The sequence below is a fragment of the Hipposideros armiger genome, unplaced genomic scaffold (assembly GCF_001890085.2).
Source record: "Hipposideros armiger isolate ML-2016 unplaced genomic scaffold, ASM189008v1 scaffold_48, whole genome shotgun sequence".
NCBI classification, from domain to species: domain Eukaryota; kingdom Metazoa; phylum Chordata; class Mammalia; order Chiroptera; family Hipposideridae; genus Hipposideros; species Hipposideros armiger.
In genome coordinates, this window is record NW_017731398.1 from 4,116,609 (window position 1) to 4,144,490 (window position 27,882).

Genomic DNA, 27,882 nt, shown 5'->3' on the forward strand with positions numbered 1-27,882 from the left:
AACCGGGGCCCTCTGGCGTCCCAAGCCAGCTCTTAACCAATGTGCCACTTGGCCGGCCCCATTTAAACTTTTGAATTGCAAGTCACAATATAGTTAATGTCCTTGTTTTTTTAAAAAAATCTTTTTACTCTGTATTTGAGCAACTGGTTCTTACATTACCTTTTGAACGAAACCAGTGAAGTACACAGTGAAACCGATGCTGGTGGTAATACGTTGCCATCTGCTTTTGGCTACTCGTGAGGAAGATGTTAAGTTAGTGCCTTCATCGGGGCCAACAGTGAGCCAGAAGGAAGAACACAGAGAAACTCGTGTCTAAGGGTGAACATGGGAGTTCCCATAACCTTGGACCCCAAACACATTCTGTGCCCAGGGAGCACCACGCCCACCCACTGAGCTTTGAATGAAGGTTCCTGAGGCAGATGAGGGCTGCTGCTCCTTCCACACGAGCCTTCTGCCTTTGCTTTTAGGCCTTTCCCATAAGCAGTTATTTGGAACCAGATGCTGATTTTGCTGGAAGCCAGGTCACAGCTGTTATCTAGAGGCATCAGCTAGTTTTCAGTACAGGCACATACATTAAAGCAAGCATCACGACCACAAACTAGAAACGGTTTCCAAGTCTTAGATCTTGTGAGTCAGTGTCCTCTGGGGCCTTGTGGCTAATGTGTGTGTGGAGGGTAAGGGCCAGAGCCAGGGCCATTGTGGAATAGAGAAGGCAATGGACTTAAGTCCAGAAGACTTGGGTTAAGAAACCTGCCTTTTACTGGGTGTGTATAACCTGGGACCATGCACGAAGCCTGCCTCAGCCTGCATTTTCTCTTCTGTAAACTGGGAACAATTTTCACTCCTCAGAGTCATGGTGGAAGCCGATGCCATTTGTTAATTAAGTACAGCGTGGTTGTTGGCATATCAGACTGTTGGTGCAACTGTGATGGTTGGTGCTGTGTTGGATCCTGATAAAACCCAAGCTACCCCAGGAGAGCAGTGTTGTCTGCTGGATGGACAAACTTTCCGCTTCAGACCGAGGGTGCGGGTCAAGTCCATTCATGAAAATTCAGTTGAGCCAGAATCCTGCCTGAGCATTTCGTGATGCAGGCAGGATGCTGTTGGGTTGAAGAGCCACAGGTCACTGCACTCTGCATTTGGGACCTCTTCCAAAAAGAGAAGAGACTCCAACACATTTTGGCCAACGGAAGAAATAGCCTGGCCTTTTCAGCAAGCAACAGGACTAAATATAGCAGGCTTGATGCACAGGAGCCTTGCAGGAAGTAGAGAATGTAGTTTGGTTAATCTGTTTCTCAGAAAGACACTCGTTATTTGCTATGATAAATTCCATCTAGGGCCTAAGTTGGCGTATGCTGTGTGTGTGTGTTTTAGCTGGAACAGATGCTGTATAAGTGAAGACTGTTGTGAGAGCAGCTGCCATTTCGTAGACTTGGTCCCGTCTGAGGCGGTGACAGCGGTCGTGTTTTGAGAAGGTAGCGTTGGATCTCTGAACTCTAGTTGGAACTGCTTATGTGATGTCTTCTTAAATTTTAACCTTTCACAAAATGTAGTTTTTTATGTTCCTTCCCCAACTGTACCTAGAAAGGGTGACTATTTGGTAGCAAACAGATTTTAAACCTGTTTTTAAAAGAGGTTCTGCTCCAAAAGCTCCAGATTTCACCCCTGTGCTCGTGTTCACATTTCATGTAAACAAATAGTAAATGTGCAGATCTCTCCTCTCTACTTTGTTTACAGTGAAGCAGGTCTGCGCTTTCTACAGGCGGAGTACTGTTCCAACTGCAGAAAAAGGCATAAACTCATGTAATTTTAACTTGCTGTGTTTTTTTATCTGACCAGTTTGATATGTCTTGGTACCTGTATCTGGGATATGTACCCCTCTACATAGAATTTTGTAAAGAAATTCACCCCAACGTCCTGGGCCAGCCAGCACTGTCTTGGAAGGAAGTTGGGCAGCAGGCATTTTAACGGGATAGCATAGGTCAGGGGTCAGCAAACTTTTGAGATGGAAGAGCCGCCAGGGGTCGGCAGACTGCAGCTCGTGAACCACATGCGGCTGTTTGGGTACGTACATGGGGCTCTGAAGTAAAATTGAAAATGAAAATAAAACTATCATAATTTATAACATTTTTAAAGGATATTATTCACATAATGGTGATTATGTAAAAATATATTTATGGCTCTTGAATAATTTTTAAATTGTTGTGAGGGACAGGATTGGCTCTTCCAGGGTTCGGCAAGCTTTTGAGACGGAACGTACCCAAAGAGCCGCATGTGTCTCACGAGCCACAGTTTGCTGACCCCTGATGTAGGAAATGCACAAAAGAAACTGAGAGGGATCAGTGAGAAGAAGCTTTCCCAATCCGTGATTCAGGAGAGCGAGCTGTGACCATGTTGGTTCCACAGGTCGGTTAGGTTTGCCTCCGAGGATTAAGATTTCGTTCCAGTCACCTTTTTGTTCCTCAGGCATGCAGGGTTGTCATCAGGCGGGACCAAGCGAACCTGCTTTGGAAAGCTTGCCTAGTCGGAAGGACCAAGGCAGCAGGAGCAGGCGGGGCAGGCTGCACACGTGGGCTTCTGTTTGGCAGAAGGTGGAGATGTTGTCGCCCCTCATCTGCCTCCTGCCCCTACAGGCCCTCGCGTTGCTCAGTGGCAGGGGCTGTCACAAGAGGCTGGCGCCCTGTCACATGTGAGTGTCCCCTGTGCTGGATCACAGGTGTGACCTGTGCTGTTAGACTATGAGCTTCCTGAGGACACGGGGCAAAGAATTAAAGTACCTGTCAGATCCAACAACAGTATCAGCAACCGTAAAATCACAGTCAATCTAAGCTTCTCAACCTCTCCTTTCATGACATACTCAGAAAACGACAGTGTCCACACCGCGGGGACTCTGGCTGCTATGCGCTTCTGCCAGGCCTTACGCCCTCCTGTGTGACTAGGAAAGGTGCCCCTTTCTCAGGCGACTTTACTGCCACCTGTTGGGAAATTGTTGTAATGAAAATACAGATCTGTGATGACTGATGTGAATGATGCTGCCCTCCAGACTCGCTCAGTGCACTGCCTGCTCAGCAGTGCATAGCAGCTCGGAGACTCCCCCCAGGAGCCCACCTGGACACCCTGCAGCCGAGAGAGTCAGTGTTTGAGCAAACCTAAGTCACGAGCGGTGCACCGGGGTCCTGGGAGACCAGAGTCCACCCTAACCAAGGACCAAGGTCAGTGAGCATGGAAGTAGGGCTCTGACATCCCCGGAGGCACCGAGAGCTTACAGAGCTTCCTGTCGGCCGGTGAGACCCTGGACCCCACAGCTTCCGCCTCGGTCCTCATTCTGAGGACGAGTTTGTCACTGTGGTCTCCCTTGGGTTTTGGCAAAGGAAGGATTGGAGGTCTTTTCTGTATTTCAGAATAACCTCAGTCCTCTTACCGCCGCTGGCTTCACCTGTTCCCAGCAGCCCGCAACTGTCTCGCAGGCCTCTGGGCCCTGCCCTTTCTCAGGCTGCTAGGGTTTCGCCTCCTGGACAGCCCATCCTTTCCTGTGTGCATGCCGTGCCCCCCTTCTTCATTTCATCCCTCCTGCTTTTGAACCCGCAGTTGCTGTTCTCCCCTCCAAGGCCTCTCGTTGTCTCTCTAGCATCTCATCACTTGGTGCGCTTTGGCCCAGAACCTGTTACTTCCTTGGCAACATGGTGGTTCAAGTCAATGGTTCCATTTCTCAGGGTTCAGAGTGAATCTCATTAATATTGTATTTATGTGGATGTTTGCTGCCAGAGTGAATCAGGAGTTTTTATGAGCATTCTACGATGCAGTTGAGAGGCTTTTAGGCTTCTTGAATTTTAATGTAGACGTGTGTGTCAGGAGGACTCAGGACAGAACTACGCATCCTTCCCAAGGCTGCTGCTTTGAGAACATACTAGAGTAACCCTGTCTGTCTCAGTAACTCGCATTAACAATCTTTACATTAGAACTTGTTGGCCTGGTTTTTCTCAATATGAGGTTTCTTAAGTATGTTTTGATTAACTATTTAATGAATGTTCTTGTATGAAAAATGCTACTCAGAATCAACTGAAATGGTGTTAAAATTATCAGTTGACGTTACCTGCAAGTCTTCAGTAGAAAACGGTGATGCTTTTCTAAAGAAACAAAGCTTGTGTATCACTCTTGTGAATGTCCTTGTCTGATGAGACAGTACAGTGACAGGGCTTGTGGCACCGACGGCTGTGTGACACAGCTCGCTTCCTACCATGCGCCCGCCCAAGTCTAAGACACAGCCTCTTCCGATCAAATTGCTCTGACGTAGCTTAGGGCTTTTAATGATAACTGTGGAGAAAATAAGCCCAGCTGCTTTTCACCTTGGGGACTGGGTTGTTTCCTTTTCCAGGGCACCCAGTGGTGTCTTTCTGCTCCAGAAGTGGGTGGACACTCTGCGGCTATGGAGATAATGCCCGGGGTGGCCCGACAGTGTGCTGGATAGAAGGATCACCTGTCCTCGTGGTTCCCGGCTCTGGCTGCACTTTCGGGAGTCCTAGGGTGCCTCTGTTGACAGTTGGGGAAATGGAGAAAGGGGTGCTCACACTTAGGTGTTATGACCATCACAGTACTAGGTGGCTAGGCCGTCTGCCCAGATCCCGGTGCAGATGGTCTGATTTTGAACTTTGAGCCATGCCGAAAACCAGGATGCTTGCCACTGCCGTTGGCTTTGAAGGTTCTGCCCTGTAATGAGATCGAGTGTGACAGCTCTGCGTGGCTCACATTGAAGAGACTTGGTTACATGGGAGGGGCACTCGCTACCCATCCAGAGCCTGCCAGCTCAGGCAATGTGTGGCAAACGCGGTTAACTGCTGTAGGCGCACCCAGTGGGCAGAAGGGAGCCGCTAAGCTCGTTTACGAAATCAGTGTTCCATGATGACAGTGAGTTTTCGTCCTTAAGGACGCATACTGGAAAATGCATAGGTACACAGACAGGGCGGCCGTCTGTCCTCATTCCCTTTGCAGTTGTTGGGGGCAGGGGCGGAAAGAGGTGCAGATATCATTGGCAGCATCTGCTGGAAACCCCAGGGGGCCTCTGTCAGGTGCTGGAAACAGAGGGAGAGCCTGTGTCCTCAGAAGTTTATCTTTCACGTAGGGGGAGTTTGTGTGCGTGTATATGTGTTTAGAACCTCTTGAGAAGAATTTGTATTTTTGGCTTTTCTAAATAGGAAGTTCGGTAAATATATCTTGATGACCATTTTGGCAAACATCCTTTTAGGAGAAGGCCAGCAACTCAGTGAAAACGTGTGAATATGTGTGAGTCTGTGTGTTTATATGTCACGATACCATATGTGGGTTTTGTGTGTGGACATGTACACAGACAAGAGGTGCTGCCTCACCGGAGACTGTGAAACTAAGACACATGGTGGATGGGAAGTGCTCAGCACAGTGGTTGGCACGTAGTGATGTTCAGCAGTTCTCAGTCCTGCTCCCCATCACACCACCCTCCGCCGCTAGAGGCGCGCTGAGGGAGAGGCCTGTGGGTTAGGGCGAGCACAGACGGGGAAAGCCAGATTCACGGCAGTGCCTCTCACATCTATTTGATTACAGTACCTTGTGCCTAAGCCTGGAATTGCTCATCACAAACACTCTGGAAGGCATTATAATACAAAGACATACTAATGATATGGTCTCTTTTGTTTCAGGAACTTTACATTGCTGTTGGAATATCTGGGGCCATCCAGCATTTAGCCGGGATGAAAGACAGCAAGGTAAAGTGCACAGTATGGATGATACCAAGAGTGGAGGCTTGCAGTGTCAGATGTTGGGTCTCATGGTCCGTCTCCACAGTTACCGTGCATGTGGTTGAACCATTCTGGGAGCTGGAAGAAGCGCGTGTGTCCACTGCCTGGAGGTGTAGCATTGGTCATTGGTCTCAGAGGCAGGGCCTGCTGTGGGCATAGGCCTGGCCCCGAGTCGCGTGCTGTGTGCACCTGGGTTCTTTTGTCAGCCCGAGGCAGACGTTGGATGATGCTCTCTGAGATCCCTCCGCCCTGGCAATCTGTGGGTAGAGAATGTGCGTGAGCGTAGTTAGAGATTCTGACCATCTAATTAGTGTACGAGGTTCTGATCCCTGGCTCTTGTCTGCTTTGCCCTGGTCCCCAGCAGTCCCACCCTCACATGCCTTCTTGGGCTGTCACTGAAGTGTGACTGCCTGACACGTTTTGGGTGGGAGTGTCTTAATACCTCAGTGATTCTTAAAAGTATAGTGTACAGTGGCAACACTTGCTTTTAACTTGCTGCTTGGACTGTGTCTGGAAGTCCTGTGTAATGACTGTGAACATATATTTCAGAATATGGCATGTTAATTCATGCATGACAGTGTGCAGTGTGAATTATGAACTTAGTCTGTCATGAAGTCAGAGATGCTTCTAACACCCCTGCTTTTATCTGTCCGGATGGAAGGTTGATGGGAAAGGTAATAAAACTTTTAACAGGCTTAACTTTTAACTTGAAAAAATGTATGCACTACCTACCTCCTTGTAACCTCAAAATGAATTGGCCCCAAACCAGCTAGATTTCACAGTTGGATGACAGGTTTCTTTCCTGAGTTCTGAGAACAGCAGTGCCAGTGGGGAAAAATGTTACTGCTGCATTAAAGAGGAAATACCACTCCCAGCACCAGCAATCTTACAAAATACTTTCAGCCGGCCCAGTTCAGACATATCTAGCATCCTGCTTCTCTGAACTAAAAGGTCCTGCGTGCTGAGAAGATCCTGGTGAAAATGGTCGTTCCAAGCCACCAGGGCTGAGCAGGGGAGAAACGGACTAGATGGTAAATACCAGAGCAGAAAGGGAGCAGATGAAGCGAGGGCCCGGTGTTGGAGAACACGCTGTAGGAATAAACTGGAGCCAATACTTGTCCACCAGTCAGCAGATACCTGAGCACGCGGGGAAATGTTCAAATGAAAGAGGCGGAGCCCCTGTCATCACTGTCACGTGTGGGAGCGCAGCGGTGTGTGGCTGTGATTTGGGTGAAGCCTGACAGTGGGATTGTAGACTGATCAGTTTAAATCTGATAGTTGCATTGCCTGCACGCTGCCCTTTTAATTAGCACCATGGTGTAGTCCAGCAGTTCTCAACCTTCCTAATGCCGCGACCCCTTAATACAGTTCCTCATGTTGTGGTGACCCCCAACCATAAAATTATTTTCGTTGCTACTCTATAACTGAAATTTTGTTACTGTTAAGAATTGTAATGTAAATATCTTTTTGTTTTCCGATGGTCTTAGGCAACCCCTGTGAAAGGGTCATTTGACCCCCAAAGGGGTCACGACCCACAGGTTGAGAACCGTTTGTGTAGTCGAAGGAATGTGACATCCGCTTGTTCTGCCCAGTGAGTCAGGGGAATGAAAGCACTTTTTGAACAATATTCACATTGATATGGTTGAATACAGGCTGTGCCTTACCAGCCCTGAAGGGAAGAAGAGCATGAATTTATGAGGACGTGAGGAGTGCTCCAGGGTGCAGGCAAGGTTTATCATAGTTATTTACAGTCCATGATTGAGGAATATTCTTGAGGAATCTGGAAAACAGTACCCAGCCCAAGTCTTTTTTCTGAAACACTTCAGTGGTTCCTTGCCCACAGTTGTGTGCTGTTTCTGTTTTTTTTTTGTTTTTTTTTTTAAGATTTTATTGAGGAATTGGGGAATGGGAACAGCGCTGGGGAATCACGGGAAGGGGAACAGACAAGTTGCTGTCCTTTTGTTCTTCAGTCTAGTTGTGGAGGACGTTGCTTCACTGGCCCAAGCTGGCACTATCATTGCGCTCTTCCTGGGCAAGGCAGATCAGTCGCCGGCTTCTGGACGGCCGCTCACGGCGGTTGCTTGCCGCTCACGCTGGCTGCTGGCTACACATGGTAGCCCATGACAACCCTCTGAGGCAGTGGCTGCAGCCCAGCTCCAAGTTGAGCTGTTGTTCAGCATCTTAGCTGTAGAGGGCAGTGTCACTGGCCCTCATATCTGGGATCCGAACCAGGGCCCTCTGGCGTCCCAAGCCAGCTCTTAAACAATGCGCCACTCGGCCGGTCCTGTGTGCTGTTTCTTTAAAAATAACTTTCATGTAGTGGGATGGAAAAGCTTACAGATGATTAAACTGTCAGATGTTTAAGTAGGTGGCCCCCAGGAAAATCATTACCCATCGCTAATTAAGTAAGTCTGCTAGTAGCTGTGAAACAGAATGCATGTATCTGGAAGAGAAACACCTCCATGCACATCAGGGCCTGGGATTCAGAATGTTCGTCCTGGGACTTTGGGTTGGAGGCTCCGATGGAAACCTTGGTTCAGGTTCTCTGAGCAGACGTCTCTCGGTGCATGTGGCCTGTTCCCCTGGATGGGCGGTTCCCTGAGCTACACTGTGCCCCCGTCTCAGGTTTCTTGGAAGGTTATGCCCATCGTTTGTGAGGGTTTCCTCAGGGCCCCTCTAAGGAACTACACATATGTTGTGTGGCCTATATTTGAAGTCAGATGGTATCAAAATACGTTTAAAATGTGTTCCAGCTGTTTTCATGAGATAGAGCAATAGGCAGCTAGAAACCTAATGTTGCTTCTAGAGATCTGAATTTTTATAATGTACAATCTGTAAAATGACACCACATTAGAGTGCGAACCCTATTTTTACTTTAATGGCTGTGGTGTTAGAAGCCATCTATGGGGAATACCAAATTATTTGTGATGTAGAAATACATCTGTGCTAATAAAAGAATAATTGTTAAGCACAGCACCTGTTTGAGCAAGTGTTTCTCCTTAATCTGTTGCTAATCTGTTGTCATAACCTCCCCATTTAAAATAATTTTTGGAGACCAGAGCATTTGGTAGTTTTTGTAGGAGATGTGGTAATTGTTTTCTTACATTTATTTTCTGCATGCATAATGACTTAAACTTTTTTGTTTTCAAGTTCTCCTTTACTAACAGGCTGACCAGACCTTTAACTTTTACATTCTCACATTGGACCCTGGATAATAATTTTTAAATACAAAAGGGAATGCAGTCAGCATATGGAGGGTAAATGGTTTGAGCCGCAAATGCTATGAATCGGTACGGATTTGTTACTTTTTCTATGTTGAAATCTAACATTTATAATCACAAGTTTAAATTTATATGTTAATAGGAAATAGAAAATATTAATCATTTTATAAGTGAAATAAGCTTAGGGTCAACTCTAATAATAATAAATACCTCGTGATGGTTGATAAAGGAGACTTCTAACTATCTTATCGAACAAAACACACTAAATAGGAAATGTTACTGAATTTTATTCAGTTTATCTAAAATTTTTCAATGACCTGTAAAACTTTCTGGTCATATTTTGTTTGTTTGGTTTAAGTCAGGTTATGGAGGTATAATTTACATACAGTAAAATTCAACTTGTTTAGTATATTCCACTGAGTTAAGAATTTTTTTTTCTGGCAAAATATAAAATTTACCATCTTAACCATTTTAAAGCGTATAATTAAAAATTGTGTACACACTGTCAGTGGTATTAAGTATATTCATAATGTACAACCATCACCACCATTTAATTCTTCATCTTATAAAAGTGAAACTATACCCGATAAACACTCACTTCCCATCCTGCTGGCATCCACCAGGCTCCCTCGTATCTCCACGATTTTGTCTACTCTGAGCACCTTGTATAAGTGGAACCATCGTCCAGCCTCTGTCTTCTTGTGACTGGCTGATGTCACTGGGCATCACGTCCTCAGGGTCCATCCACGCTGCAGCACGTGTCAGGATGTCCTTCTTTTTGAAGGCTGAAGAGCATTCCGTTGCCCGTAGAGACCACATCTTGTTCATCTGTTCATCCACTGAAGGACCCTAGGGTGGGCTGCTTCCACATCTTAGCTGTTGTGAAGGACGCTGCTGTGAGTGTGGGTGTTGCAAGTGTGTTTTTGAGACCGTGCTTTCATATTTTGCGGGTGTCTCCCCAGAAACGGGATTGCTGGATCATATAGTCATTCTGTGATTAACGTTTTGCGGAACCGCTGTGATGTTCTCCTCAGCGGCTGCACTGTATTACAGTCCCACCAAGCAGCCACATGGTTCCAGTTCTTCTGCGTCCTCACCAACACTTCTTGTCCCTGATAGCCACCGTCCCGGTGGCCGTGAGGTGGCATCTGACTGTGGTTTTCACTTGCGTTCCCTAGTGGCCAGTGATGCCGAGCATCTTCTCATGTGCTTGTTGGCCATTTCTGTATCTTTGGAAATGTGGCCATTTGAGTCCTTCGCCCAATTTTGAATCTGGTTGGTTGTTTTCTTTTGTTGTTGAGTCTTTGGAGGTTTTAAAAAAATATATTCCGTTTGTTAATTCCTTATTAGATACATGACTTTAAATATGTTCTCTCGTTTTCTGGGTTGCTCTTTTACTCTTTTGACAGTGTCTTGTCCATAAAAAATTTTAATTTCCGTGAAGTTCAGTTTGTCTATTATTTCTTTTATTGCTTGGACGTTGATGTCATGTTTAAAAAGGCATTGCCAAAACCGATGTGATGCAGCTTTTGCCCTATATTTTCATCTAAGAGTTTTATAGTTTTAAGTCTTATGTTTAAGTCTTTGAATTAATTTTTGTATATGGTGTTAGGTGAGGGTCCAGCTTCATTCTTTTATATGTGGATGTCCAGTTTTGCCAACGCCATTTGCTGAAAAGGCTGTCCTTCCGTCATCGAATGGTCTTGACTGCCTTGTCAAAAATCATTTGATCATACTGTGAAGGTTTATTTCTGGATTTTGTTCTTGTTTGTTTGGTGGTTGTAAGCTGCCTCTGTGTCAGGGATTAACCAGAGGTGTGAGATTCATGTTTTCTCTGGACTTTCCTGGGCCTGCATGTTTCCCTGGATATGTGCGGTCACTTTGCAATTCCCCCACATATACAATTGCTTTTGAATTGCCTTGTGTGGCTCCCTGGTGTTTTTTGCTAAAGGCCTAACTCTGTTTGTATTTCACAGACAATTGTGGCAATTAACAAAGACCCAGAAGCTCCAATTTTTCAAGTGGCCGATTACGGAATAGTTGCAGATTTGTTCAAGGTAAGCTGGCCGGGAGGGTGATGGCTGTTATGTAGATCGTCACCCAAGAATGTCTCCGCTGTCAGGGTGAAAGCTATTACAGGGAGACATGTGTCTGCATGTATCTGCATGTGTGTGCATTAATACATGCACAGCAGTTCGAACGACTGAAAGCGAAGTTGTCCCAGTACACACATGATGTTTACCTAAAACGTGTGACTTCGTGGCATCTGCTGAGTCAGTCACAGTGTGAAGTGACTCCACAGTCACATTCAGCAGGTACCTTCACACCAGGTGTGGACATTTACACCAGGTTCCCTCCTTTGTGGACTTGCCAGCGATGCTATAGCTTTTCCAGGCAGACTGGCCACTCGGGTCCCCCTTACGTGACTCCACGAGGCGCTGTGCTTGGCTTGCTCAAGAGCTCGAGCTTTCGTAACATGACAAGTGTTGGGAGAACTCTGCCCCCAGCCTCACGCCTCACTTTCCTCAGTGTTTCCATGGCGCCGCCAGCTTCGTGTTTGTCCTCCACGTGAAAGAAATGACTTTGGTGCTAGGTGAGCACCTGATGCTCCCTGGGCCGTGTTTAAAGGCCAGTGGTGGGGCACGGCCTGGCCGCTTTCTGTCCCCCATGGCTGCCTATGAGCTTGTAGGTCATCTTGTGCAGAAGTCACTCACATGGGGATTGAGGCTCTGGAAGCAGCATCCAGCCCTGGGGGAGGTGGGTTTGCGGAGCCAGGAACCCGTCCCCAAGAGGGGAGGCCGCTGCGGTGGGCCTGGCTGCTGTCCGAGGACAGCCATGGTGGCCCCAGCAGAGGGCTGCATCGCTCCCGCAGCTCGAGCTGCACTGTGTGCCCCGAGGTGCTGACTCAGGAGTGAGGGCAGACAGCAGAGTGCGGCGTCCTTGCCCCAGAAGCCCTCTCCCCAAAGAGCCTGTACGTGCTTTGGGAAGAAGGCAGCCCCTCTTCAGTGACCTTGAGGTCCTGTCACCTGGCGCAGCAATGGAAGACCAAACAATGGCAGTCACTTGGCCACTCAGATATCCCAGTAGCAGGAAAGGTAGTATGAAAAAGAGAAACTTTGCAGTTGTGTACTGGGACGACTGTGTTCAAGTAGCAAGCATCTAGTTCCAGTGAGATGCAGTGAAGGGGTGCAAGTCTGTCCACTTTACAGCGAAATGAAACACTTTCTGAACCCTAACCATGTATCGTGCAGACATGTTTGCAAGCAGACATCTACTGGAGTTGCCTTTTATTTTTCCTCCAGAAAATATTTTAATAAGCTCAGAAGTGATTTTGGTTATTTTAAAGGTGTATTTTCAGTTTGCTTGTGCAGTGTGTGTTGCTCACAGGTGGGGGTCACTGAGTAAAACCCTGAGTGTCCAGCAGTTGGATGTCCATGCAGCCATTGTCGATGGGGTGGTGTCACATGCACAGAGCCGCTTGCGTGAAGGCATTAAGGGCAGCCCAAAGTTTGGGGGAGCGGGGGGAGGATACTGTCTGAGAAAAAAATAGTTACAGATTGTGAAAACACTAAAAATACTGAAGTTTCAGCGTCCCTTTGTTACTACAAGAGGAACACAAATGAGGTGCATTCAAGTGAGGTGCATTCTTTGAATTTGTCTGTGTCCCTGAGAGAGGTGATTTTGGGAAATGGCTCAGCAGGTCATTGGCTCCGCTATGCCAGGTGCCCGAGTTTGTGCCTTTTTCTCATCACTCTGCCGTTCCCACTCTCCAGGTGCTATGGCCGGTGGTTCAGCACCACTGTGCCTCAGATACAGGGCAGTAACAAGGACCGCAGCTGTGACCAACTCTAGGAGCCTGGACATTGGCCACCAATGGCCAGGCCATCCTATTGTTTTCTCAGCTGAAATCAGAACAAGGGTGAGACAGGTGACAGAGGAGTGGACATGTAGGTTAGTGAATGTGCTCCTCCTTGGGACCACCCTCTGACTTTTTTTTTTTTAAGAAGGCCTCACATATTTATTACTGAACCAACCTACTAGTGCAGAAACATATTAAGAGAAAAATCATTTTTTCCAATAAAACACACCCAACTGTTCAGATAGTAGTGATCTTTTCAGCGCCATGGTTAAGATCTAAGCAACACTGACACAGCATAAATACGTGGTGCCATCTCATGTCGGTTCCTTATAGACCCAGCTTGGTTCTTCTCCATTGTCTCCTTTGGAGTTGTACCTGATTTTATTACCAGTTTTCATCTGAATCCATTGGGGAATGGGCCGATACTGCTTTTGTTTCTTGGCCAGGAATCGCTTGATCCTGAAAGTCTTGTGAGAAGACATGGCGAGGAAGGGTCAACTGCATGCCCTACAATGGTGGCGAAAAAGACCACCCTCTGACTTTTAATAATCAGATATGTAAATGCATAACAACATTCAAAATATAACCATATAGATTAGGAATGAGAATGAAATAGCATTACCTAATTTAAATCAAGATCTTAAAGAAAATAGAAGTCAAGTAATAGCTGTGTGAAAAGGACTTTTCTGGAGTAAAATTGGTGTAAAATTTTTAATTGTCAAGTTGCATCGCCCATAACAAGTATACATAGCTGTTAGACTAATAATTCTCTAAGGGATATTATGCCCACCAAATTTTATGGCTGGAGTAAAAAAGTATATGCATAGTATTTTGTTTTCTTGTATTTGCTGTTTCACTTCACCCTTCAACAGTCAGGAGTTAGAACAGGTTTTCTTTTTTTTCATTTCACAAAACATATGGCACAGTAATTAGCTTCATTTCATAGTCTGCCTTGGCCACATAGTAGTCTTCTTGCCAAATTAAAAAGGGATTATTAAAATCCCTTTAAATAATATAAATATGACACTACCCACTGTACAAGGTTGTAACGAAGATTAAATGAGATGATACCACACCTAGTACAGTCGTCGTTACATGTCAGCCCACCTGTTTCCTCCCATACAGGTGTGGACTAGGTGCTCAAGATTGATAAGTACGGTTGACCCTGGAACAACAATGGTTTGAACTGTGTGGGCCCACTTTTACGTGGAGTTTTTTTGTTTGTTTGTTTGTTTTTGGCCATAAATACTACGAATGTATTTTCCTTATGGTTTTCTTAATGACATTTTCTTTTTTCTTAGCTTATTGTATTGCAAGGATAATACAGTATATAATACATATAGCATAGAAAATATGTGTTAATTGACTGTTATCGGTAAGGCTTTCAGTCCACAGTAGGCTATCCGCAGTTAAGTTCTGGGGGAGTCAGAAATTATGTGTGAATTTTCAACTGTATTGCCGGGGTCGGTGCCCCTGACCCCCCTGTGCTGTTCAAGGGTCCACTGTATTATAATTGGAGTTTGAGTGACAGCACATAGAGCACCACCTGACTGGTTGTTGTTTTGTTAAAGAAATATAATAGCTTTACTGAGATATAATTCACATACTACAAAACTTGCCCTTATAAAGTGTCCAGCCAGTGGTTCTTAGTATATTCACCAAGCTGTGCAGCCCTCACTGCTCTCTGATCCCAGAACAGCGTTATCTCACCTGCGGACAAGGAAGCACATCCATTTAACAGTCACTCCCCATTGCAAGCTCTGCCCAGCCCCTGGAAACAGCTCATCTAGTTTGTATCTCTGTAGATTGGCTGGTCCTGGACCTTTCAGTTACACACAATCATGTACTGTCTGGTCTGTGGTGGCCGGCCTCCTAGTACGGTAGGTAGGCCGGCCCGTCCATGCTGTCGCCCGTATCAGTTCTCGGTTCCTTTTCACTACTGAATAGCTTCCATTGTCGGGTAGGTCACATTCCGTTTTCCCATTCATTAGTCGATGGCTGTTCTGGTTGTGCAGACGTGTTTCCATCTCGTTAGGGCCTGTCTAGGAATGGCATTGCTGGGTCACTAGATGACTCTGTTTAACCTTTTGAAGAACTGCCAGACTGCTTCCTGAAGAGGCTGCTTGGCTCACGTCCCCAGCAGGAATGTGTGAGCACCGGGTTTCCCCAGGCCCACTGGCCCTTGGTACTGTCCGTCTGTTTCTTCCCGTAGCCGTCCTAGAGGAGAAGTGACACGTCGCCGTGGCTGTTAGGCGCCTCTCCCTCCTGACCACTGATACTGAGCGTCTTTTCATGTGCATAGTGGCCATCCCTGTGGAGAAATATTTGTGTGGGTCCTTTGCCCATGTTTTCAATGGAATTGTCTTTTTGTTGTTGAATTATAGGAGTTCATAAATTCTGGATACTATGCCATTATCCAATATATGATTTTCAAATATTGTTTACCATTTTGTAAGTTGTCTCTTCACTTTCTCGATAATGTCCTTTGATGCACAACATCTTTAAATTGTGACAAAGTGCAGTGTATCTGTTTTTTTCTTTTATGGTTTTGGTGTCATACCAAATCCATTGCCACATCAAAGATCCTGAGATTTACTCCTGTAGTTTCTCCTAAGAGTTTTATGGTTTTAGCTCTCCTAGGTCATTGATCACCTTGAACTAATTTTTGTAGGTGGTATGAGGTCCCACTTCACTCTTTGGCATGTGAACGCCCAGTTGTCCCAGCACCATCTCTGCTGGAGAGACCATTCTATTGCCATTGCTGGGACATGGCCTACCAGCTCTACTCCTACACCTTTTTCTGATCGGGTGGCTCTGTGTGCTCTCCCCAAGTAGGGGGTTGTCGACTTGAGGGCAGCAGTGAGGCCTGAAGTCTGCGTCTGCCACACTGCCCACCCTGAGGTGCCGAGGAAGCCAGCGAAACGGTGTCATGCTTCTCATCAGTAGCTCGTCTTAGTCTAAATGTACTTGTCCTCAGGCGGTCTTAGTCGTGAGCAGCTGTGCAGTATCTGAAATAGAGTCAAAGTAAGAGCCCAGCTCTCAGTGAGCTCAGGCCATCAGACGCTCCACAAACCCAAGGTGGCACCTCCTTTTCCCAAACTAAGGCCTCGTGCGGTGTGGCCCGGAAGCCTGAGGCTGGTCTGGTAACAGAGGACTTAGGGGATGGAGAGGGAAAGCCCCTTCACCCTCTTTTGGGGAGTATGGCAGCGGGATAGTGTGATTGCTTTTAAAAACTGTATGTTCTAATGCAAATTAGTGTTTCAGTTCAACGAAGTGGGGCTGTAGCCAGGTTCTCAGAAGTATATCAGTCTCACACGAGCCTCATTTAGCACATCATCTGTGTGACTGGCATAAGCTCATGGCCCGTGCCTCGAGGGATGCTGGGAGGAGTGGTACAGCCCCTTCTGCCCTGAGTTGATGCCTGCTGGCCCCGTGGTAAACACGGGCCTGGAATGGGCTGCCTTCGGAAGAGACAGCACGTCTACGAGCTCCCTCATAAATTGTGTACGAAGACATATTTCCACCTAGTGGAAATGTGGCCCTTACATAATTGAGGCCTCTTTCTTTCTTTTTTTTTTTTTTTAAAGATTTTTATTGGGGAATTGGGGGGATGGGAATAGCGCTGGGGAATTGGGGGAAGGGGAACCGACAAGTTGCTGTCCTTTTTGTTCTTCAGTCTAGTTGTGGAGGACGTTGCTTCACTGGCCCAAGTTGGCACGATCATTACGCTCTTCCCGGGCGAGGCAGATCAGTCGCCGGCTTCTGGACGGCCGCTCACTGCGGCTGCTGGCCGCTCACACTGGCTGCTGGCTACACACGGTAGCCCATGGCAACCCATTGCCACGGGGGCTGCAGCCCACGCTGTCGCCGGCGACTCACGGCAGCCCAGCTCCAGGTTGAGCTGTTGTTCAGCATCTTAGCTGTGGAGGGCAATGTCACTGGCCCTCATATGTGGGATCCGAACCAGGGCCCTCTGGTGTCCCAAGCCAACTCTTAACCATCGCGCCACTCGGCCGGCCCCGAGGCCTCATTTTTAAGTGGCAGGTTCAGCTGGTGTCCCTGTGCTGGAAGCCTGGGTGTTTGATTTTTTACACAGGTGGCTCGGCAGGTGCTCCGGTGGGCTGTGTGACGCCCCCTGCAGTCCCCACGTGCAGCTGGCCTCCGCTGCCAGGCTTTCACAGGGCGGCTCCACACTGACGCCTCCTGAGGGTTCCTAGTGAGCGTTTCATAACATGGGGTGCCCCCGGCTTGGCATCCCCTCGCCCCTCGTGGTGTCTGTTGGGCCAGCCGCTGCATTAGCAGAGGCCCTGATTTAATGGGACAATGATCTTGAACATTCAGCATATAGCTGTTGTTCATGACAGTGTGGCAGGAACAGTGAGAATGAACCAGGAGAAAGCAGGTGCGGGGAGGCTGATGGAGCCATGACAGGCAGGTGACCTGGCACGGCCTCTGCAGGGACAGTGGGTGTGCCGGGGACTCGGTTGCGCTCGGCACAGAATGGGCACGTTGGACGTCCTGTTTTGTGCGGAGCCTTTCTAAAGCTGTGGTTTGAGTGGGGCTTGAGTGGGGCTTGGCATGGCCAGGGAGGCTACAGGACAGGCCTCTCCTGGGTGAGCAGAGGGTCCCGGGTGCCTCAGCAGTGGTTCGCATTTTCTTTGACCCCCGGGAACTCCTGAAGGAGCTGTGAAGCCACATGGCGGTGAAGACAAAGTCGGTCAATCACTTTTTTCTTTTTTTTTTAATTTGCAGGTAGTTCCTGAAATGACTGAGCTATTGAAGAAAAAATGAGGCATGATCATGTCTTAAGAAAAATCACGTGCGAGGATTCAGCTGGAATCGTAGAAATTCATAGCTGTTACAACTATGAGACACCATGGAGAGTTGTATTTCATAATTTGAGGAAAACTTCTAAGAGATGCCAGAATGTGATTTTATGGGGCTATCATGTTTCTTTTTAATTATTTGTGGTTCCATGCCATATTTTGAAATTTTCTAATTCTGTAATAACACACGAAATAAAGTCTTTCCACAGATTTAAAGCTACAACGAGAAATATGCCTCGCTTCATAACGAGAGAGAAAGAGAGAAACACACACACACAACCGGAGAAAGGTAGTAATTCATTTATTATTTTTTCTTGGCTGGTCTTGTTCATGGAGGGCTGTGTTTGTGAGACTGTGAACATGGATGTTGCCGCCGTACTCACCCCATAAGCCAGTTTTTGAGAGAAGGGGTCTTGATTGCAAATTCAGAGTTTAAAAAGCATGGTCTCCCCACACAGCATGGACGTTACCCTAAATATGCCTCTGTCATCATCAGAAAACCATGCTCGTGTGCCGACAGCGCCGCAGACCCTGTGGGGCGTGTGCCGTGGGCGCTAGTGCAGTGCGGACAGGACCGTGTCAGGAAGGGAGGGGGCAACAGAGGAGGACCGCAGCCTCAAGACCCTTTGGCCCCTTGTGCTTATTAGACAGTTCGACACGATACACAGATTTCATTCTTGCCTCCTTCACGGCTTCCTCTGTGCACTGGCGCTCGCTCTCCTGTCCAGGCGCACGGCCGAGGTCGAGACGGTCACGAGGAGCAAGCAGAGGCTGCTGAGGTGGTGGCCAGGCCCACAGGAAGGCGGGGACGGGGACCTGGGCCCACAGGTGAGCTGAGTGACGAGCTGACAGCCTGGAGCACATGTGCAAGTTACAGGAGTTCACAGGACGAGGAAAAGAGCTCAGAAGGGATGGGAAGTGACCAGTGCTGCCCGAGGGGAGCGCACAGGGGCCAGCCAGTTCCCTTTGTGTGGCCGGCCTGGGGCTAAAAAGTGGAACCCTTTGTGATTTGTGTGGTAGCCACTTGTTGTAACTCAGCTGATGAAGTTAAATGTCGCTGGCATTTCCAGCCTGTCTGAGTGATGTGAGAGGACAGCAGCGAAGCGATGCTCTGTGTTTAAGTCATGGATCCTTGCTGTCAGTGCGCGGCCGCCTGGTCTAGCCCTGGTACAGGGCGGAATGTAGTGACTTGTCTGAGGCCCTGGGCTGGGATCACCCTCAGGACAGGGATGCTCAGGTCTTGTCCACCCCCTCACCCTTGCTGGACGGATAGCACAGGTGATGGTGTCCTGACTCACGGAGGACACACGCGCACACACGCACGTCTGTGTTCCTCTGGCTCCCTCCCGCCTCGTGTGCCTCAGCCCCAGGCAGCTGCTCATGGCTTGTGCCCTGGCCCCTGTGGCCATCATGCCAGCAGCAGCGTGGTGTTTGCGCAGGGCACCACACACAGGCGAGACAGCTCTGGGATGGCACATGGCACATTATGCTGAGGTCCCTGTCTTACAGCTGAGGAAGCTGAGGCACAGAGTGGTGGTGCAGCTTGGCCGCGGGACCAGGGAACAGGGGCCGAGTGCCAGGGCACACGCAGGCTCCCCGCAGAGGAGGAGCCATGGTGTTCACCTCCCTTCCTAGCAGCATGGTCTTCAACTCCGTTCATGTGCCAGAGGGTGGCTTCGATGGCCCTCTTTATGTCTGCTTGACTGGAAACCCAGCAGTAGGTCACTTGGGGACGGGTGTGGGAGCGGCCGACCTTCATGTGCCCACCTCTGTCCCGAGGCTTTGAGGTCTGTGGTCAAGATCGCCCAGTCCCTGGGATTTGGTGGCCTGGTTACTTTGGCAGAAACCTGCACGTAGAAAGGGCCCCCAGCGGGCGTCTGGCTGCTCACAGGGTCCGGCTTCTCCCCTGGCCCCGTGCCGTCTGGGGAATGTCCCTGCGGGCCGTGTGGGACTCGGGAGCGCAGCCTCTGACCTAAGTGAAGAGCTCGTGTTCTGAAGGGACAGTGGCAGATGGCCAGACCCTGAGAACACCGCCACCGGGTCACAGCCCTCCCTTGAGGCTTGGCAGCTCCCAGGAAAGACGAGACGAGATGCTGATCAGACAAGTGGGCAGCATGACGTCAGCACAAGGGCTCCCTCGCTGAGCCCACAGCGTCCCCATGTGGGGTGTGGGGCAGGAGCAGGGGGCAGGGAGGGGTTGTGCCGCCAAGTGAGTTTGGCCTGCCTTTCTGTTCGTAGGTCAGTGGGTCTCAAACTTTGCCCGCGGAGCCGGACCAGGGACGGTCCCGTGCCAGGTGCGTCAGAAACAGGCTTTCCTGATTTGCAGGAAAATCAATCGATTCGCCCAATCTTGAGTCTTTCTGGCACTGTCTTCTCTACATGTTGGTGCCGGAGGAAGGGAAGCTGACAGTGGAGCGAGTGGGCCAGCAGCAGCCACTGCCCTTGCCCCTCGCTTGTGTGTTAGCTTGAAATCTGTCAGCTTATCGAGGGTGTTCCACCAAGAGCTGCGTCACTGCCACCCTCCTGGCTACCAGGGGCCATTGCCATTTTGTGAGGAAGGCCCGTGCCCTAATGTCCGTGGAACCGCCTGCCAGCAGTGTGTACAGGATAAGGGGTTGGGGGAGGAGGAAGTGATGGACAGGGCGGGGGGTGAGGGGGTCAGCTCCAGGCTGGACAGTGGGCTTTTCCTCTGGCGCGTCTCTGCTGGGGGCCTGACGCCCAGTGGGTCAGGTAGCTGGCTGGGTGGCATCACACACCGTCTCACGAGGGTGTTGTGATCTGCATGAGAGTGTCCTTACGAGGCTGAGACACCCAGAGGACACTGTGGCTTCTAGAAGCTGGATTGGGCCAGCCGAGCTAAAGGCGAACTCGCTGATCACTGTGCAGAAAGCCTATTAGAGTTTCCGTATCTGTAGGTTTCAGAGAGTGTTTTGTGGGGGACACAAATGAAGACACCTTGCAGGTTACCCCGGGTTTACAAAGCGTTTCGTGGAAGTCAGCACCTCAGAATTGGAAAAGGTCGGAAATAGGGAAGGAGCCAGTAGGGGGTGACCTCGGGCCAGCCCGCACTCAGCCCCAGGCCGTATCCCAAGTCCCTCTGTGGGAGAATGGGGGACGTCCCTAATCCGGCCTGGCTGGGGTGGGTGCCGTGGAGGCAGCCAGACGGACAGCAGACGTGACCCAGGCAGAAGCACCAGGAGCCGGGTGGATGCTGCGCCCTGATTGTGTCTGAGCCACCGTGCTGGGGACGCAGGCAGGGCTCCGTACCCCACTCATTCCTCCGACGTGCTGTGGGTCCTCACTGCTGTCGGTGGAGGAGTCCCATCACCACCGAGTCTGTCACCACGGTGTGCCATGTCCTCATAGGTGTCCTCTGCTGGTACCGGCCGAGTCAGGCCTGCTGCCCTGCGGTCTGCACAGAACTGTGCCAGGGCTGTGCGGTGGGTCATTGAGCAGCGCACTTCGCAGCAGGTGTCGTGTCATCTCCTTTGGATAATTAGTGTTCGCCAGGAGACGGCACCAGTTTTCGGCACTGGAGCCAAAATACCCAGAGCAGTCATGTAGTCCTTTGCTCCCAGGAAGGCAGGTAAGGTACCTCCTGTCTTGGGAAGCACAGTGCTCTTCACCCAAGTCAGGGTGACGGCCGTAGTCACGGGAGCCAATGGGATGTGTGTGCAGGGCCAAGCTGGGAGGAGCAGACTGCCTGGGCTGGGCACGGCCCTGTCCCGTCAGCCCCCACCCACAGCACACTGTCCGCAGCAGGCAAGGTCCCCAGACGCTTTCCCAGACATGCTGAGCGTGGGCAGGCGCTGCACAACCCAGGCATCCGTTATCCTTGAGGGTACCTTCTGCTGTGTCTCCCTCGAGACATTCTCCAAGGGCTTTCCCTGCAGTATGTCATTGGCTGTCCCTGCAGCCATCACGAGGGCAGGGGACCCCAAACATCTGAGTCAAGTGCAGGCTCTGGGGCAACAACCCTTGTGCACAGCAGCAGCTGGGCCGAGGATGGGAAGCCGCAGCAGAGGTACAGCTGTCTTGGGGCTGAGGACCCCGGAGACAAACCCCGCCACGCTACACAGCATCCCGGACCACGCACCTCTCTCGTGCAGGGTTTCAGACTTGGTCTTCAGAAAGCCGGGGTCGGAGGCCGTACCCAGGGCTGGCTGGAAAGGGGCCCGTGGTGCCATTCAGGGCAGGCTGACTGTGGGCCAGGCCTGCAGCCCAGCTCTCCTGGGGGCTGGCCTTGTCTGAGCCATGTCCTTGCTGCCAGGTTGGCGTGTCAGGGTGGCAGCTTGGCCACAGGATTGGCCAAGGCTAGTATGGGAGGATGGCCCGGCTACGGTGACTGCCTGGGGCTGGAGGCCTGAGTTCTGGCTGCCCTCATGTCTCCAGGTTTAATTCCAGGCGGCTCATTTCTGCCCATGCAGGATGGAATGGAATGCACAGACCAGGGTTTGAGCCTTTCCACTGGTGTCCAGGGTAGCAGTGTGCCCTCAGGCCTGATTTCTCTTCTCCAGCAGGGAAAGCAGCACCTCTCTGCAGGGCTGTGATAAGGAGCCCCTGTCACAGCAGGAGATGAGTGAGGGGCAGCCATTAGTGTCATCAGTCTCCTGTTGGCTTCAAGCAGACAGCTGCTGTTTCCCAGAACCTCCTCCCTCTGGGAGGCTACCAGAGGGGGGCTCTGCCGGGTGGAGGAGCAAGGGGGAGCCGTCCCCCAGGGATGCTGAGCCTCAGCTGCCCACCAGCCGGGAACGCCAGGCTGTGGCTCCCAGGGGAGCCCTAGAAGGCGAGGTATCTTCCTCTCACGTCATGCACTGCAGGCCTCAAGGTAAGTGTGACCCTGTAAAGCCGTGACCGTGGACTGCCCTCGCAGAGGTGGGGACCAGCCCTGGTGCCTTTCTCCCCAGTCTGACACCCGTCCTGCCCGTTTCCGTGTGAAGGCAGATGGGCAGCTCGCAGCAGTGTGGAAGTGCAGAGAGAAAGCCGCTCTTACAACTGGGGCTGTAGCCGGCTACTCCAGGACCGCGCTGGCTCCTGGCCTAGAGGTCCCACATTAGGAAATGCCCTCCAGCCTCCTCGTGTGACGGAAGCTGAGAGTGACCATTGTGCTTCTCGAAGCTCAGACGCCTGGGAGCACACTGCCGGGGGCCTCGCATCAGTGTTTGGCCTTGAGTCTCAGACCGCGCTCTGAGCCCGGGGCTTTTCGCCTGTGAAGTGGGTTAGTGACACCCACGTGACAGGGTCCTCGGGAGGTGTCAAGGAGCCTCAGTGGAGTGCTGAAAGCTGTAATTTTGCCTTTAGTGACCCAGGATGCCTCAGGTGACACCCCAAGATGGGTCAGTTGGACACTTAGTCCTTAACTCTTTTGACAACTGCTGGTGTTCCTCCCTTTTAGCCGTGTGTCCCAGGTGACCCATCAGGGCGACCCCAGCCAGGCACTGCACTCTCTTCAGTAAGCCCCAACCGAAGGAAGACGCCTGCCAACGCTCAGGTCTTGAGTGCAGCTGGTTTTTATTCTTCAAGCTGAGATTGGACAAGGGCTGTTCCCTCCCCACCCTCCCACCTTCACACCTTGTGAAGGTGACAAGTAGACACGTCCTGAAAAGATGCAGAACTGCTCATGCGGAAATGAGCTGGGAGTGGAAGAGGCTCAGGTGGTGGTGTGTGTGGGGCACCTGGGGCTCCTGGGAGGGAGGTGCTCACAGTGCTGTTCCCGACAGTCCGGGAATGAGGCATGGCTGAGCCTGGACTCGACCCTGCTGAGGCTGGTGGTGTGTAAAAACGGTTTGGGAGACCCCAGCCACGAGCACCAGTCCGACGGGGGCCAGAGGAGGAGCTAGCTCGGGGCCCCCTGGCCTGGCGTCCCCGCCTTGGACTCAGGTGGCATCCTTGTCTGCCATGGAGGCCTCGAGGACCCTGTGCCGTGTCTGCTCTCTGTAGTCCACACACCTGAACTTCTCCTCTGGGTGTGACAGCAGGTGGGAGGTGGGGGACAAGCTTCATCTGAAGGACAGTGAAGCCCTCCTGGTTGGTCTGGCTGAACAGGCTTATGCTGCGCTCCAGCGCGTGTCTGCTTTGGGCACAGCCTGTTGGGTGAGGCAGAGGGGGCTGGGCTGGCGTCTTGGGACAGGGGAGACGGCAGGTCCCGGGCTGTGGCATCCACGATCTGCCACTGGGGTGGTGGCAGTGGTGAGGGGCTGGCTGCAGGATGTGTCCTCATGGGTGGTGCTGTAGTCTGTGGAAGAACACAGTGTCTGGCTGCTGTCGCTCTGGGCCTGGGTGATAGAGCTGGGAGTGGAGTGGGAGCTGGTGCCCGGCTTCATGGCCACGTCCACGGAGCAGGCCTCAGAGGTGACATGGGGCTGGTGGATGTCGATGGCAGCTGTGGTGACCACACAGGTAGTGGGCTCTGGGACTCGGGTGCCTGCAAGAAAGGAGGGGAGCGGGTCAGGCTGTGGAGGCAGTATGTGCGCGCAGGTGGGAGGACGGCCACACAACGCGGGTCTGAGAGAGCACTGAGGTGAAACTCAGGAGCATTCAACATGGGAGTTGCTGTGTGGGGTGATGTTTTATTTCGTCACTGTACAGGAGTAGGGAGCCCCCCTACAGGCAGTGGCCAGTTGGGTGTTCTGGGAGGGGGCACTGGGGGAGGATGAGGAACACAAGGCCTAGAGGTCTGCCTTTCTGCTCAGTGTGTCGTGGCAGCGTATTAGAAGGAGGGCTGCTGGACCAGGGCAGGGGTCATCTGCATTCCCACAGAAGGGGGGCTCCCGTGGGCGAGTACTTGACTCCCCACTCACAACACACACGTCAGGGTAATAAACCGAGCAAACCTGTGTCCTGGTCCGTCACAAGGGGAGGCATGTTGGGCTTGGTGGGACTGCGTCGGGTGTGTTGGAGGTAGAGAGGTGACCAGGAGGGGGGACTACGGGGACCGTGCGCTTCCCTATGTCACATCTTCATTGGGATGATGCGTATCCTGCCAAGTGTCTCCCTCCTGTCTTGCACATCCTGCCCCCAGAGGTCACAGTGATCTTTGGGACATCAGATGTTCCTTTGACCACTTCACTGCCTGAAGCTCTGCAGACTCTTCATCTGTTAAATCAGAGTTTGCTAAGTTTTCCTAAAATGGAACCCTGTGCTCAAAAATAATAATCTTTGATTGGAATCAATAACTGCTTAGAAGTTGTGGGAGGCCCCAGAGCTGTGGAGTGTTTGAACCACAGAACTTCATACTGGCTTCCTTCAGTCAGTGGCCTCAGCCCTCATCCTCTCGTGTAGGGGGGGGGGGGGGGGCAGGTCACACTAAAAGTAAAAAAGCCAATACTTTTCCTCCCACCTGTGTGTTAATCAGATTAACAGAAGAAAGTCCAATACACGCACCACGCAGATGGGGAATTCACATGAGCATGAAAATTCCAAACACAGCAAGGCAACATCGAGTATAAATGACATTTTGAACAAAGCAGAAGGGGGGTGGGTGTTGGATTTCAGAAGTGAGAATGGGTGATTTATAGGATAATTGAAGGGTGTAACGCACATGGCAGGCAACTCAGAAACAATTAGATGCCTCTCATGACAGGCCTCTGCTGACACCTTTCCAGCTACCACACTAACTCAGACTAGGTGAATTTAAGATTTCTTTCCTGGAGGTTTTTCCATCTGAATCTGTTAGGCAGGACATGGGGAGGGTCAAAGGTTTGTTCTGAATCTTCTTTGTTTTCACTCTGAAATCAAAATTCCTAAGTGCAAAACTTTGGTCCCCTTCGGTCCCAACTTTGACAAAGTTTCACATTCCAGAAGCTAAGTTGGTAGGTTGCTCCTGATCATTGATCCAGACATTTTGTCCTGAGAATAAAGCAGTTTAAAGCGTTGATCTCATTTCAGGTGGGCTACTGTAAGCAAGGTCAGGTTTAGTTTGGAGGGTTGCAGCTAACATCCAGAAGTTAGAAGTCGGGATATAGACATTTATAGGTGAAAAATAAAAACTATCAACTGAAATAGACTGAAACACAATATTTCTCCCTAAAATCTCCCATTTTCAATTTTTATCAAAGATGTCTATCTCTTCATACCATTACAGTTTTCTTTCAATCTTTCTATTGGGTCATTGGAAAAGTCATGACTTTTCCAACAACCCAATATATCTCTTATCATATCAATATATCTTTTTCTATGTACATATCTTTATACGTCTTTCTCTTTCATTTTTTCTTACTCTATATCATCTTCCTCACCATCTTTTCTTTGCTTCCATCTGTATCACCTTTGTCTTGTTTCTTCTATCTTTTGATCATTCTTTCGTTCTATCGTACTGTCACACTATCGTAGCCTCTTTCAGACAGAAGCAAGAATGGCAGGGGGATGAGCTAGTTCCTATTCCACATGAGTCTCTGGTTTTATTTTGGGCTTTGGGGTAGAGGAGGGGCTGGAAGGCGAAGCAGGGTGGGCACTGTGGAAGTCGGGGGACTGCATCAGGTGTGTGGGGGTTGAGAGGTGACCAGGAGTTGGGGGCAAGGTGGGAGGGGCACTGTGCACCTCCCTCTCTGTTGTGCCGGCAATTTCTTAATTGGACACAGCTGTGTGATTAATTGGAAACACCTATGTTTTTATTAAGACACGGGAGGGAGACCCAGGCAGGACACACATCATCTCGTGGCGACGTGAGAGACAGAGGGAAGCGCACGGTCACCTCTCTACCCCCGACGCAGTCCCACAATGCCCACCATGCCTCCCCTTCCAGCCCCCCTTCTGCCTCGAAACCCCAAAGAAAAGCAAGCAGCCACGGACCCGGACACAGGTTTGCTCGGTTTATTATCCTGATGTGTCAATGTACTCGCCCACGGGAGCCCCCTTTTCCCTCACTGCAGACGACCCCTGAACCGTGCCCTGGAGGACCCCAGCACCCCTCCTTTAAACAGAACTAGGCTGAAAGCCCACCCTCAGCCTTCGATTCTGATCTCCCCGTCTGGCTCCCTGAAACCCGACTTGCTTCCCCTCTAGTACTCACATCATCCTGTGTGACAGTGTCAGACCACACAGAGGGAGACACGGGCACGACACACCGTCCTATATGACAATGTTACAGTCAGGGAGACACGGAGTCAAACTGTCTCCCTCATCCCCCAACCTGCCCCCCTTCTAATCACGTCACTACCCACCCTGACACCTGACTTGCCTCCTACTGCATGGGACTCGCGTCCTCTTAAGGCTAAACACTGACGCCGGCTCTGCTGGACACAGTAAGGCCCAGACCACCTGACTGACACGACACTGTGGGAGTGAATGCCACGGTTTTCAGACATGTCACCACAGCCAATCTCTATGGGCAAGCTTCAGGGGTAACACGTTTGGGACGGAACTTCATTGCCTCCACAGGGCACCGTGAACTTGGCCGGCGTGGGTGTGGCTGTGACCCACCACAAGCTGCTCTGGCTGCAGGCGCTCTTCACTCCTGAGACGCCTGCACGCCCACCGCCCTGCGCTGCCCTCCTGCAGTGAGCGAAGGCCCCTCCCCGGGGTCCTGTGACGAACTGCTCCCAGCTGCAGGTTAATCCCTGCACAGTGTGGGTACTAATGGGACTTGGTGGGCCTCAACGTCACTGGTAGCAACACACACTCTGCTCCCCGCCTTCTGCCACAGAAGCCATGGCTCGGCTAATGGTGACTCTCCGTGTTGGCTGTGAAGTGCTGTTGGGGGCCGCGGGGCCTGAGGCACTGCCCTGGCATTGGGATGCTCAGGGTGTGGGGTGGGGGTGCAGTACAAAAGAACTTGGAGAACTTGTCCCCCAGGACTGGCTGTGGGAATGCAGGCAGTGGTTCCTGGAGAAGGAAGCACCCATCCACTATGCAGAAAAACGGCAGCCCAGTGGGCGCTCAGCGTCAGGGAGTTTTCTGACCGTCACAGCCAGCCCTGTGAAGTTGGGGCTGTAACCTTCCCTGGGAGGTTTGGAGAACCTGTTCTTGGAGGGAGTGACGGGTGGGGTCCACGCATCAGCTGGAGGTTTGGACTCAGAAACCGCTCCAGCCCTGAAGGCAGCAATCAACCAACACCCATCAGCTCCCACGCCTCCTGTGAGACCCACACAGCGGGACTCAGCAGTTCACATCACGGAAGGGAACACGGAAGTGTCAGGACCTAAAGCCGGAGAGGCAGGGCCTCTGCGGCCCAAGTACCCAGCCCTGTCCCTCTGTCCTCGCTGCCCTGG

At 50.7% G+C, this 27,882-nt stretch overlaps 2 protein-coding genes and 1 pseudogene across 2 annotated transcripts in view; 1 reads left to right on the plus strand and 2 right to left on the minus strand.

Moving 5' to 3' along the window:
- Positions 1-17,894, plus strand: part of ETFA (electron transfer flavoprotein subunit alpha) — a 56,845-nt gene extending 38,951 nt beyond the window's left edge. Inside the window, exons 10-12 of the mRNA XM_019640123.1 lie at positions 5,670-5,735; positions 10,966-11,046; positions 17,601-17,894. Of these exons, the coding sequence (XP_019495668.1) occupies positions 5,670-5,735; positions 10,966-11,046; positions 17,601-17,639 (186 nt within the window). The 3' untranslated portion in view covers positions 17,640-17,894. The remainder of the gene's footprint in view (positions 1-5,669; positions 5,736-10,965; positions 11,047-17,600) is intronic.
- On the minus strand, positions 13,176-14,077 carry LOC109381459 (60S ribosomal protein L39 pseudogene; annotated as a pseudogene).
- A 64-nt stretch (positions 17,895-17,958) lies between the features above and the next one.
- Positions 17,959-27,882, minus strand: part of TMEM266 (transmembrane protein 266) — a 68,930-nt gene continuing 59,006 nt past the window's right edge. The window contains 4 exon segments of the mRNA XM_019640122.1: positions 17,959-23,638; positions 23,640-23,780; positions 23,782-23,882; positions 23,884-24,098. Of these exon segments, the coding sequence (XP_019495667.1) occupies positions 23,551-23,638; positions 23,640-23,780; positions 23,782-23,882; positions 23,884-24,098 (545 nt within the window). The 3' untranslated portion in view covers positions 17,959-23,550.